Below are 13,772 nucleotides of genomic sequence, written 5' to 3'. Positions count from 1 at the left end.
AGTCAGGAGAAGAGGCAGGACTGGGGGAGGCACAGAGGTTGTTCTTATTTGAAACCCCACAGTGAAATCAAGTCATAAGGTCCAACAGCTGCTATTTTCCCCCTCCTCTTGCGTGCTCCAGCTTTTATAGTCCAAAATAGTAATAATTATGAGTACAAAGAGACTCATGGTTTCTGTCTGCTATTGAAGCACGAGGGTGTTCATTGTGTAATAGCAGGCATGAGAGAATAAAAAGGTTACAGGGTTGGTAATCAATAGGGACACTTCTTTCATCTGTGAAACAGAGCAGCTTTTGGTAGAATCACTTGGCTCCTGTCCAGAACCTCCAGAACAGGAGCAGAGCTGCTGAGCTGGCCCCATTCCATTCTTTTACACTCCCTTATCCTTCAGCAGTAGTAAGGTCACACGTACAAGATGCTCACAGAGGCAGCTCTACAGCCAAACAAACTGAACAGGACCAAACATGATCCAAATGCATCAAGATCTCAGCTATCAACAGCAGACCCTTCCCACATGGCCTGTCCTCCTCCAACACCCTGTAGTGTCTGTAGGGTTAAATCTTTCATAACAGAAAGAAGAAAGAAGCTGCCAAAAGGTGAAGTGAGTGGCCCAGGGGGTGCAGTGGGGCTGGAACACTTTGATCAGAACTCACAGCAGCAGGACAAGGTTGCTGAACAGCCCCAACACCATATTCAGCTCCATTTAAAGAGCAGCATTGCAGGGAAGCAAAGTATAAAAGGGAAAAACAAGAATACAAAGTCCAGAATGAAAGGAAGACACAGATCAGTCAAATCAAAGACTTGGGATTTTAGATGTGCTTTTATGGAAACCCAGCTAAAGTTTTTGACTGAAACAAGCCCTAGGATCCCAGGCTGTTCTATTCAAAAGTGCAATACTTACCTCTTCATTAGCCATCAGCCTGTTTTATTAAGGTGATATTAATAAGGTGATTTTTAATGGCAATACATCAAAAGTGCTCTCAGCATGGCAGGATGAAGCTACTCACCAGCATTCAGGTGACAATCTTTAATCTGGAACTGAAGCTCATTTTCATTTGGAATATCCTTCCATGTTGCAAGGAAGACCTGGCGCTCTAGAAACAAAAAAACCCCCTCAGCACTCTGGGATCCTCACAGGACCCCAGCATTAATTAACACACCACAATGTTCCAGGGTAGACACACAAAAGGGCTTTTGGTAACTTTTTGCCCCGCTGGGGACAGATCCAGGATTTATTCCTGGATTTACCTCAGTCTCTTTGTAAAAGCAGCAAAGCTTTGATGGATTTCGGCCTCCCCCAAAAGAGAGATAGTCTTTGCCATAGGAGCTGTTTACAAGCCAAGAAGATGCAGGATTTGACAAGAAGGAAGGAGATCCACACATTTAGGATTATGTTAGTGAAAGCTGCTTTTCTAGCAACTTCCAGCTAATTCAGACAAAAATTTAATAAAGGTGACTTGGAATACACCAATTCCAGTGAAAATGGTACAGGGCAAATTCTAGACCCATTCAAGTGAATCAAACCATAAAAAAACCACAAAACTACAACAACCCCAACCCAAATACCAAAAAAAAAAACCAGCTTCAAAGAAAACAGATCCACCCCTTGTCTGACAGAGAGAATGAGAGGAAGGGACTTGGGCTCTGGCAGTATTGGAGCTGGAAGACAACAGGGACAGGCCACCAGAGCAGACCTGCTGAGGTGCAATGGTTTGAAGGTTAAGGCACAGGTAAAACTGAGCCAGGAGACACCTGCAGCCAGCTGGGAGCACAGTCTGGCTGAAGGAGGCTCACCACACACCCCAAAACACTCACCCATTTTGCCATCCTCCACGAAGAGCACGTTGAGAGGGATTAGGCAGCTGAAGTAAAAGACATCAATGTTGTTTTTCACAGCCACCTGTCACAGAACAAACAAGGAGGTCAAAGTCTCAGCTGGAACACCAAAGGGATCACACACAGTCTCATCACCCTGGAGTGCTCTCTGAGCAAAGGCCAGCTCTGAATGGGATGGTACTGAGCTCCTGGGCAGTTTCAGACAAGGACCAGTCCCCTGCTCCATTTTCACTGGAAGCTGTCCAATCTTCTCCTGTGAACCTTTCATTGTGCTGCTTCAGAGGCAGTTCCACTCAGGGGCTCACAGCAGCATCCTGGCTCTTCTCTGCTCTTGTCCAGCCCTTCCCTCTCCCCATTTCTTGCAGGTACATCCCAACCTCTTGGTTACACTGTAGTGTCTGTCATATTGCCCATCAGCTTCTTCATCCCCCCTCCTTGCCATTCACTCTTGCAATTCCCCAGCTCCAAACCCATGAGCAACATTCTTCATTTTCACCTTCATTTCCTTATTTTTTCACCTCTTTGATTAGTCCTGTATCAGTCCAGATACTTTCTAGAAAGCCTCAAATGGGTCCATTGCCTGCATATTCCTTGCAGCACCTCCCAAGATTCCTGCCTTTCCCTCAGTAAAATCTAAATAGGGAATATGTGCAGGGTGTTGATTCCTGGAAGAAGAAAGCCCTGCTACAGAGCAATCAGGTAACAAAAGATCACTTGACAAAAGACTTAATTCTCAGTGTCATTAAACTCCACCAGCCAGGGAGTTTGCCCTTATCTGGTTTGCCTTTATCACACACACTTGCCATGTTCCCCACTAATCTCTGCTAACAGTTTTCCCCAGGCTGAGAGCTGCTGGGACAAGCAGGAGCAAACGGGAGGTCTGAGAGGTGCACTGCCACAACACAGCACAGGAAAATGCAGCTCTGGGCTTTATTTCCATGCCTCTCATGCCCTCCCCACGTCAGCCCACACAGTGGGAGCCTGTCGTGGGAGCACAGCTCAGTAGACACCTGCCATTGCTGCAAGGAAGGAATCTTAAGGCTTGTAAGAAAGACCCAAAATTGAGGCTGTGTGGGGAATTTTGGGAGCCATTTGAGCTCCTACTTTGTCTGAAAAACCCCAGAGGGAGTTGTCCAGTTTGTCACCCTGAAACACAAACCAGACCACGCTAAATGCTGAGCCAAAGGAATAAATTTGCTGCTAAAAAGATTTATGGCAAGACAAACCTCATTGACATTAATAATTACATATAGTAATGTCCTACTAGGAAAATCTATTGTCCCATAGGGGCAAGTTGAGAAGGACACCCACAAATGTTGGTAAAAACCAGCTGTGGATAGACAAGGAAGGGGAATAAAGCAGTCAGCTGATCAAACATGCATGCAAGCCAGAAACAAGTGGAAGGAGATCAAGCTCCCAAACAAACTTCTGGCAATTGTGAAGTCTCAGAAGTACAAAGAACTGCAGAAAGGTAAATGTGACTATCTGTGGTGCTCCTACTTTTCAGCCACCACTAAAGGTAGCAGCTTATATTTAATTCCCACAGTGCAAACCAGCTTAAGGAGGGATTAGTCTAAAGCCCACTAAAACCACGTAAATGATGGTGCAACTGAGGAAAAACCTGGGATTGGCTCTCTGTTACAGGGAGTTGTTACATGCTCTGATTGCTGGCGTCATGCTCACGAGTTGGAGTGTTCAGTGTTTGAACAAGAGGGGTAAAAGCAGATTGGTGGGTGGATTTTAGTGATTCACCACTGCAAAATATGATGGAACACATTGGGTGAGGAGCCAAAAATGCACCTCGGAGTCTGGGAGGGGAGAGCTGGGGGAGGGACAGCAGTGTAGCCATTCCAGATGCTGTGCTTGGATATAAGTCATGGAGATGAGCCAGAAGAGGGAAAATTTAGGCTAAATGTCTGGGAAAACCAACAGTGAGAATTATTAAGCAGCACTAAATTCCTCTGAGGAAGAGAGAAGCTGCAGTGCTTGGAATCAGCCTTGACAATGCTCTCAATAAGAGGAACTGTAGGAAAACAACAAAGCATAGCAGGGACTACACTGCAAGACCAAAGATCTTTTCCAAGTCTGATTTAATGATTAATTGCCTTGCCTCAGAACAACAGAGATTACTTAGCTTTTGTAGCTAATTGTTGTTGCCATACAACAGCAGTTTCTTACAAGAGGGGCTGGAAAGCAGCTCCTTCTCTCCAGTCACGGTTCTAGAGACACACTCCAAATTAATATGCCAGCCCTGTCCCTGCAGTTATAAGGATGCTATAAAAAGGTATCTGCTGACCTGCTTCTCAACTCTGCAGAAACACACTGAGTAAGCTGCTTTGGCTATCTCTGGAGAGCTACCCAATTATGATGCTCTGAAGTGCAATTTCTTCCCAGTAAAGAAAAATCAAGCCACATGGCAACCTTCCTCCCAAACTGCATCTCTGGGCTCAGGAATGGCATCACGTGTCACCTTGCAAGCAGCTGTAATCATGCAGGAATCAGCTGTCACAAATCACTTTTGCACACAGGGTGGAAAAAGTTCTCCTTAACCTATAACACTGGGACATGACTGGGGAGCTCCTCAAAACGAGCTTCTGTTGTTCACCACCCCACACTTCCCCCAAACTGTGCTCCACAAGATCTGGCCCATCAAAAGGCACCTGCAGACATCTTGATGGGGAAACTCACACCAAGAAGAGGCCCCCTGAGCTGGTAACAGCTTCCCAAGGTCATGCTCCACATCAGGAGCATCCAATGCCATCTGACAGGCTACAAAAGCAGCCACAGGCAGAGAGCAGACCCACAGCAGCATCTGCAAGAAGCTGAGAGGGTATAACAGTGACTTTCCAAAAAAATCCAGTGGTCTTCAGGTGGGAACATTGCCCTGAGACAGGCAATGACATTTGATGTGATAGCAGGAGCTGAGAAGTCTCTCCAGGTTTGACATGCCTGTAAAATAACTTCTGCTTGCATTCAACAAATCCTCCTGTCCAGACCAACTTTGCTCATGGTTCTGCTTTAACCTGCTAGCCTGGACATGAACTATTAAATCTCTAGCTAGACCTTTAGCTTCAGACATTTCAGAGTTGAAACAGAAGCATTTTTAATAAAAATGGCTTTCCATCTGTGATCTTTTAGAGATGGAAAAAAAATACTGGTACCTTGTGAATTTAGTCAAGCAGCCTACAAAGCTCTGAGGGATAGAAGTCAAAAGGTGTCAGATTTTCATGTGATGCTTGACTGTTGAGAAGGTGTGAGCCCATTAAAAATTGGCTCAGGGTCACAAATTACCTATGTCTTGTTCCTGATCTGACTAGAGGAAGCAGCACCTCTAGAAATAACCCCTGGTATATATTTGCTCACCTCCCAGCACGAGCATCCTTCTGAAGAGCTTTCTTGTAGACCAGCCCTCTGACAGCCCAAACATGGTATTTTGGGGGAGAAGTACCTCATAAGAACAATGTCAAGTTATTTTCTTCAATCCTGTATGTTTCTGATGCTTTAAATCTCAGACTTGAGCAACAGAACTGACTTTCAAAGTCAAGTCTGAAAGCAACACAGATGCTTTCCATCAGCAGCAAGTACACAACATACCCACTTGGAATCCCATTAGCACCTACACTAAATTAAGGATTTACTTAAGTTGGGTTTTTCTTTAGAGCCTGGTAACAGCCAAACTGTTAAGGCAAGAACAACTCTCCTCTGCAGAGCCTTTTTTACCTCAGCAGGTCATGGCTTGCTCTGTGACAGTCTGTCCCCAGGGAATGCTGCTCCTCCATTCATTTAGTGTGACAGGCAGGGCTCTCAGGATCCCAGGGGTGCTTGCAGCCTCTGCCAGCCGTGTGCTCTTCCCACAGGGATGAGCCTGGAGCTGTGCAGGCACAGCAAGGGTTACACCAATGGTCAGGGAACACAGACTTACTGGAAGGCTTGTGCTCTCCTGTGCCTTGCTGCACTTCAAGTTCACAATGTACAATTTATAAATGTGCTGTACCATGTGGCAGACGTGCTCTTAACCTCCAAACCAACAGCTTTCCACAGCTGAGTGAGGAACTGGCCACAGATGCCAAGCTGTGATCCAAGTCCTTAATTCAGAGTGTTCCCAGGAGGGTTCCTTGCTGAAGTAAGACTCTCACAAGCAGAGACTGTTGAAGAATAACCCAGGCAACAAACCCAAGCAGCATCTTCCCCATCTAGCTACCCACAGGTGTTCTGTGGTGGCTGGTCAGGGATTCTGACACCGCTCACACACGGGCAGATATTGTGTCATTTATCAAGCAGGCTCTGGAGGGTGAACATCTGCTGGCTGGAATTGCTGCTCACAATGATTCCCACAGAGAGCTGGATGTGTGAAATCTGTCTCCAAGTTCTGAGTGCTGTGTTTGTGACCTGAGATACATTAACAGCTCTGATGAATGAGAGCTCCAGTGGTTATGCACTGCGAGACGCCGGAGTGTGGAGGAGCACAGGTGATGAGTTACAGACTGGAAGGATGGAAGGATAAGCATCATCCACTGCATCAGCAACACTGATATCTCCTCAGTGAAGAAGCTACACCTTCCTCCTCTGTCTCTACAAAAAGGTTTTGCCAAAGTGTCCTGCACCTCACGCTGCCCAGCAGCAAGTCTGTATTTCCAAATGCCCCTCCTTCAGGGAGAAATGCAGCTGGCAGATCCTTCCTTTCCACACTCAGATAATTTTACTGAATTAAATAAAACACCAGTTTGAAACATTCCAGCTTTTTTCAGCTGCATGCTCTGTAGCTGCAGCAAGCAGGGCTGGCAGGTGACAGCAGGATGTGACACACTGATGGTGCATTATGAACGTGGATCCCAAGAGAGTGGCTCCAGCCTCAGGCAGACTTGCTGCTGCTCCAGGAGTGCCTACAGCTCATTTTCACCTGCACTGTCTCCTGCAAGGGGCTATAATCTCACAGAAGAGATGATCATATTTGTGCCATGACAAACCAGGCCTGAGCTCTGAAACTCTGGCTGCAGGTTGGCTCCACTTCACCCATTTCCAGGATTAGGGGAGCAACTCTCGTGTGCTCCAATAGGTATTCCAATTTCACAGCATTTCATAGCTGTTAAAATGCCAATTATTAGGAATAGTGGTTCTCTTTAGCATAGAAAGCCTCTCAGCCCAGGCATTTTCTAATTCCAAATTTGACTCGAAGAACTATCTGGAAAGACTTAATACTTTCACCAGTGCAGAAAAAAAAAAGTTTTAGGAGGCACCTTCCTCTTTGAGAGCTGAAGGTCTCACACACGTGGTGGCAAAGATACCTCACCCAGCCCAACTCTCCCCCCTGGTATGGCCCTAGCAGCCCCCATGTCACCAGCAGCATCACCATCACTTTGATTGTAAAAAGGCAACACTGCAGGAGCCAGGGAGACCTGCACAGCTCCCAGAGATGTCTCCATGGCTATCAAACACCCAGGAAGGTCAACACATCCTCTCACAGACCTTTGGGCAAGGGCTTGCTGTTATTTATTGGTGCCATGTTCTGACCACAGCACCCACAATTGCCAGGTAGCCCCAAAAATGCTGACAAGGCACTGCAAAGGTATCCCCCACCAGAAATTAGAAGCACACAAATAACTGTCAGATTTTCTTTAGCAACAGGCATGCTCCAAAGGCAGGTTTTTAATCTGACAGAAGTGAAACCTGGTTTATCTGGTGAAATCTGGTTTATCTGACAGATAAACCAGAGAGCAGGGATTGGGGTTTGTTCAGCCCTACAGTGCTGTGTCAAGTCTAGCTTTACCCTTTGGGTAAATCTCTGCTTGACTGGGAGTTAAAGCCAAGTCAACAAGTCATGAAAATGATCGTGATTATTTTGGGATGCAAGGGAGAAGCCTGGCATTCAGTATCACAAGATGCAAGGTGATTAGCAAACACAAGACTTTTTAGCTATATTTTGCCTAAGTAAGCCTCTGAAAATATTTCAGTCCTCCTCATCTTCTTGCAAAAATGTCTTTTTTGTTACCTTGTCAAATATTTTAGTTTCTCCCCATGATTACAAATGTCAAGATTAAGTGAGCTGTATTGGGTGAAAGATTAGAAATGGTAATAAAAATAACCTGAACAAGACATGAATTCATTACTTCTGAAATAGTTGCCTAAGGAATGTGTAACTAGTCTTTGAAGTGTATAATTAACATGACAAAAAGTTGAAAGCTATCAGTTTGGTTACTTCAGGACTTATTTTTCTTGTTACTAAAACCAAAAAACTCCCACCAGAATAGGAGATTAACATAAGGTCCTCAGGTTGAAACCAGCCCTACATCTGCTTCAATGTTCCCTAGCTGAGGAAAAAAACACATTAAGTAAATTCAACCTGATGAGTGTTTTGGTTCTTCAATGAATACAGGAACATTTGTGTTCTCTACTCCTATATTATGCTATAAATTGTTCCCTAAGTAGGTCACCAAGGCGATTTCTGAATGTTTCAAGACAAATCCTTTCTACATGAACCCACAAAGCAAAACCACAGCCTTGCCTGCCAGGGCATTGATAGATCTCCATCAAGCCCACTGCTGTCAAAAAAGTAAGGGGAGTGCTCTTTTTAACTTGGCATCTGCTATCATGATTCAACTCTTTGCAGAGAAATATACTATTACTCCATATGGCAGCTTCCCCAATTGTAAAAGGGCAGCCAGCTTCTATGGCAATGAGAAGTGTTAGCAAATTAACAACTGAGTCTGGCACTAATGAATGCTCCACTGTCTCAATAGAAGGTAGCTGGAGGTTTCCTCACATGTTTTCTCTTAGCTTTGTTCTAGCAGGAGATGCTACAAGAAACAAACTGTGTTCCAAGCCCTTCAGAGATTTAATAACCCAAATACTTCACTTCCCTCCTGATCAAAGGAACTTGAGAGTGCCTCGTTGAGAGTCCCCAGTGCTGTGGAGGCTGACTGGGACTGTCACCTCCACATTCCCCTCAGAGCAGGAGCCAGATTTCCCCACAGCTGACCCAAATGCCACCTCTGCTTCGTGACCTGGTTGCAGAGGGGAGGCAGCTCTTGCAGAGGCTGGAAGGGCCAGCTGTGGAAGGCAGGCCATGGAATTCATTCACTGCCTGTGCTCCCCCGGCGCATGACTGCGCTTGGAGCCCGAGTGTGGGACTGCTCCTTTGAGTGCCAGAGAAGCTATTTCAAGCTGTTAGCCCAAAGACTCATCAATAAGTCATAAGGCCCAGAATGGAAGTCAAAAGAAGGGGAAAAAACAGTTGCTGAGGCAGAATAAATAGTAACTTTCATTGCATTCTCTTAAACTAAAAAGAGAATGAGCTGCTTAAAAATATTCCCCTCTATGGGCTGCTACACTGCAGGAATCCAACCCAGTTCCACCTCCTGGAGACCTGAGGTGAGAGAGGCAGCTGCAGTGCAAGTTAACTGCATTTTGGGATACTGGGAAAATCATCCTGGAAGAGCCAGAGCAGAAGCAGAAGTTGCTGACCTCCACTCCACAGCATGGCAGCAGTGGGGAAGCGCCTCCTTCCAGGGAGAATTGTCTGCCTGATGATTTCCAGACCACTGGAGACAGTCTCTGGTCCAAAGCAGAGGGGGAACATCTCCCTGCATCTGTCTTGCCTTTATCAGATTGACAGCCCAATCTGATAAAGAGGCTCCCCCAGGGAGTGCTGTCCCTGCTCTGCACCAATACTCTCATTAATGAAACATTAGCTGCTCACATAATTTCTCCTCTGCCTTTCCTGGAACACACAGTTTGCCTTGGATTAAGCTATCTGGGGCAGGGATGTGCCTCTGTGAAACACCCTGGAATTTAAGAGCACTAGAGAAATATTAATCACTCAGCAGCTGTCATCTTTCCTGCAATTCCTTTAATTGCCTCAATTCTTACTGACAGCTCTTTCTGCCTGCTCCACCACAGGTACTTCCTCTGTTCAGATCTGCTCCAGTTCTTGAGTCCAGCCAAACCTCATGCCCAGTTTACAGAACAGTGTTACTGCAACAAAGCCCTTAACCTACACAGATGCAAGCAGTTTGCTTGAGGTGTTCGAAAAGTCATACAATTCAACAAGTTTCCATTTTCAGTTTTTCTGGGAAAAGCTTGGAAAAGGAAGAGGACTAAGTTTTGGCCAGACTTGAGCCCAGGATCCACAAGGTCTGACTGTTTCATGTGGTATTGTGTGATTAGAGCTTTATCACATGGTGCTGGGCACCTGCTGAGCTCCCCCTGCCCAGAAGGAGACAATCCTCACCTGGAGGTTGTTCAGAGGCTCCATTTTCATCACTGGTCCCAGGGTGTTGAGGGGCAGGGAGACATCAATACTTTGGTTTGGCATCAGAGGTGTGTGAATGGCCAGGGGGGTGCTTGGGATGACTCCAAAGCTGGGCAAGAGAAAAACAGAGGTGATGAGAGCAGCCTTGCATTGTCTAAAATATGTCCAAAATATAATGTTCCTTTTGCCAAGCACCACCTGCCTCATCTTCCCACTACTCCTGAGCTGCCCCTGCTGCTGCTCCAGGGAGGGAACACAGCTCAAGTGAGCAGACAAAGTAGACAAAGCAGGGGAAACTCACTCATTTGCTGACAAATTTACCACCCTGCCCCAGGGACCAGCTCCTGGAACTCTCCCATTTCCCACATGGCACTGGTCTGCGTGCTGAGCACGAGCCTGCCCTGCAAGGAATGACCTGGACTCAGAGCCAGGGGCAGTTTCTCTGCTCCTGAGCTCCAGAGCACTGCAGGTAGGGTGCATCACACACTGCATGGCTGCTGCAGGGGCAGAGGGACCTGGAGCCAGCACAGAACAAACAGCCAGCCAAGGAGGAACATGTGGCTTGGAACAGCACTGCAGAACAAATGAATCAACACATGCAGCTGCCTGGTCCTGAATGACAGCACCTGGCCCAGCTGCCTGGCTGGAGGCTCCTTCACTGGGGATGTGTCCCAGCAATGTTTACTTGCCTCTTCAGTCCAAGGAACACTGAATCCCACAAGCACTTCTGCTGAGCATGGAGAAGAGGGAAAGCATCTCACATTTAACACAGCACTCCTGTACTACAGACCAGCTGCTTTCCAAAAGCAGATGGAAGCCCAGATGTTTTGATGTCCACTCATAAATGCATTTCTTTAGCAGAATTCACATTAGTTTGGAGGTCTCAGGGTGTTTGCAGAATGGATAGGTGTGGATTTTTATTTACTCACTAAAAGCCTGATGCTGTCTCTGCACAGCAAGCCACATTTATCAGGTTTGTCACTCTTTCAGAAGTCAATAAATGCCCAATTCTTGGTTCTCCTTAGTTTTCAGCTCTAGGAAGCTGAAATAGGAATATTCCTAGCAAGGGCTTAGCCACATGATTTGCCTTCTGCAGCCATTTCACCTTGGAGGACACAAACCCTCGTGTTTTCCCTAAGACTCAGAGGGGAACCAAACTTTCAGTTAGTTACTAAGGGGCTGTGATATTACAGCACACCAGAGCTTTAGCTTCCTTTTATTTTTTATTTTTTTTTCATGCTTTATCCCAAGACTGCAGTGAATACCATTAGCAGCAGCAGGAAAGGAGGGAAAAACAATAGAAACTTCCCAATCACAAACCTTAATATTTACACTTAAAGAACCAGCCCTCTGCAGCTCTTTCTAATGCACCAGGCACAGTGGAAAGCATTGATAGGAGAACAGCATTTGGAAAAGAGTAAATAAATAGCAGTAGGTTGTATATGGAGCTTGTGCTGCAAGATGAAAAACTGCTGGTTTATTGTACAATATTTAAACTTTTTACATCCTCAAAATAGGTGTGGCTAAAACATAGCTTGATGTATGGGGGGGAAAAAATCACAAAAAAATTGCCTTTTCTTCCAGGTTAATTTGAATGAAACATTCACATACAGCAGCTTAGCAAAACTCTCCAGAAAATATGGCAGTCCAGGGAGAACACTTACTAAGACTTATTTAGCATAATGACTTTTCTAAGTAAATCTTATTCGTCCCAAGAAATTCTGAATTTGCAACAGTGAGATTAAAGAGATGGTTTCAGTGGATCTTCAGCAGAGAGAAGCCTTTTCCAGTGAAGTGATATTAAGGAATATAGAGAACATGTCAGTCACAAGATACTCTTTGCAGTCTTGATAAGAAGTAGCCTGGTCCTTGGTGAAGATAACACACAGCAAACCACAGGATAAGCTCTCTGGACAGGGAAGACACCGTGGCTGTGCTGCCATGTCATGTACTTTGTCTGAAATGGGTTTCCAAGAACAATCTGAATTCTATCATCCAAGCTCTGAACTTTCAAGTGGCTGCTGCTTCTGACAGAATTGTTCTGCTGCCTATTACAGGGAGAACATGTGCCACAGGCTCCAAACTTGCAGCTCCTTCAGAGACAAGCAGCTTTATTAAAGAGTCTTGTACTTCCAGACAGTCTGAGGGGCTGCAGAGCAATTAAGTCAGGAGGAAGAGGTATCATGGGTTGATACTTGTGCAGCTCAGATCCTGCCTCTGTGCTCTTGCTTCGCCCAGGGCACTTACTGGCTATAGACTCCCCCACCCTGCCTAACAACTCATAAGGCTGCTGGAAAACTCCACGGAGGTTAAATGGGGCAGATGCTGCTGCAGAGCTGGGAGAAGGATGGCACTGTCTGCTGCCTGTTTCCTCTCAGATTTATCAGTCTGTGTTTTCAGCCCTTTCACACAATTTTGGTGTGATAGAGAGGTCAGGCTCTATCATCCAAGCTATTTCCATAACTGCATTATACACTTAAGCACAAGCCCTCCTTAAATATAGCAGCGTAGGCATAAACTCTTTTCCCAGGAGAGCTCAATCTGTTGAACACAGTGCATTGCTAATTACTTCTTACCTGTTCTTATTGAACTGAATGGCAAAGTCAGTCATGTGCTGCAAAGCCTTATTGGTAAAGTTCATCTCCATGTGGATGTGTCCCTGCCTGTGGCTGAATGTGCCTGAGATCTCCAATCCTTTAGCCTTCACTGCAGGCAGCCAAACCTTGAAGACAAGAGATGTCATTCAGCGTGAGCAGCCTGGCCTGAAGATAACAAACAAGTAGAGTTTTCCAATAAACACAAGTCCTGAGCTCAGAAATCCACCTAGACTGGCAGACTGAGCCCACAAAGGCTAAAGAAACACTGCAGGCAATATGGAACATGGGGTGTTGAAAGGATTTAGCACACCACTGAGGAATAACCTTGCTGCTCCCAATCCATATTTGTTCACAGCACCCACAGAAGAAGAAATCAAATTAGTACAGCATTAAAGTGCACAAGAGCAGGGACAGCTCGTGTCCATCACAGCACTGTGAGACTCACACACTCTGCTGCTGGACTTCTCTGAGGGCTGGCTGGGCTGTTAGAGGCAGGACAACACTGAAGTTTGAACCAAATAAAATCACAGGGCTGATACTATTATCTGTTGGGTTCTGGATTCCCAAATCACCTCGGTGATTTGACCCAGATCTGAGTGGTGCAAAATGAGGCACTACTTAACTGAAAATGACTGAATTACTGTGGGTTTTTTTATATAAGGTGCAATAATTGCAAAGACCAAAATTTTGAGTATGGTCTGCAGTACACCTTTGAGATCCTGGATTTCAGAGGTTGGTTTAAAATTACCCACCAGTGGAATGTTAATTGAGTGCTAATTTTTGTTTATCCCCTTTCAGGAACCTGAGCTCCCCGTGGCTGCTCCACAGCCAGTTTCCAGAACCATGTTGTGTGTCTCATGATCTCTCCCAACTCCATGTTTCAGCCAAAGCTTCTGTGATCTCTGTCGCTGACAGAACATTTCTCTGCATCCCACTGCAGCACCATCATCCCAACCACGTGATTTTATCTCCACTGTCACGTTGGATTACTCCAAATAAACAAACAAACCTGCTAGGAAAGTTGCTGCAAATTCTGTCTTGCCCCCAATTTTCTGGGGATGCTTGTTAAGAAGCAGGTCTGCAGGAAAGCTG

General features: G+C 45.7%; 1 protein-coding gene across 4 annotated transcripts in view; it reads right to left on the bottom strand.

Annotated features, from left to right (window-relative positions):
• Nucleotides 1–13,772, bottom strand: part of AP2B1 (adaptor related protein complex 2 subunit beta 1) — a 77,287-nt gene that overhangs the window by 10,266 nt on the left and 53,249 nt on the right. For all 4 annotated transcript variants that reach the window (XM_012568723.4, XM_030288163.3, XM_030288162.4 and 1 more), the window contains 4 exons: nt 12,660–12,805; nt 10,063–10,192; nt 1,815–1,899; nt 1,007–1,093 (listed from right to left, as the gene is read on the bottom strand). In XM_012568723.4, the coding sequence (XP_012424177.1) occupies nt 1,007–1,093; nt 1,815–1,899; nt 10,063–10,192; nt 12,660–12,805 (448 nt within the window). The remainder of the gene's footprint in view (nt 1–1,006; nt 1,094–1,814; nt 1,900–10,062; nt 10,193–12,659; nt 12,806–13,772) is intronic.

This window comes from Taeniopygia guttata, chromosome 19 (assembly GCF_048771995.1).
Source record: "Taeniopygia guttata chromosome 19, bTaeGut7.mat, whole genome shotgun sequence".
NCBI classification, from domain to species: domain Eukaryota; kingdom Metazoa; phylum Chordata; class Aves; order Passeriformes; family Estrildidae; genus Taeniopygia; species Taeniopygia guttata.
The sequence above is the reverse complement of the archived record's forward strand: the minus strand, read 5'-3'. Positions and strand labels throughout refer to the sequence as shown.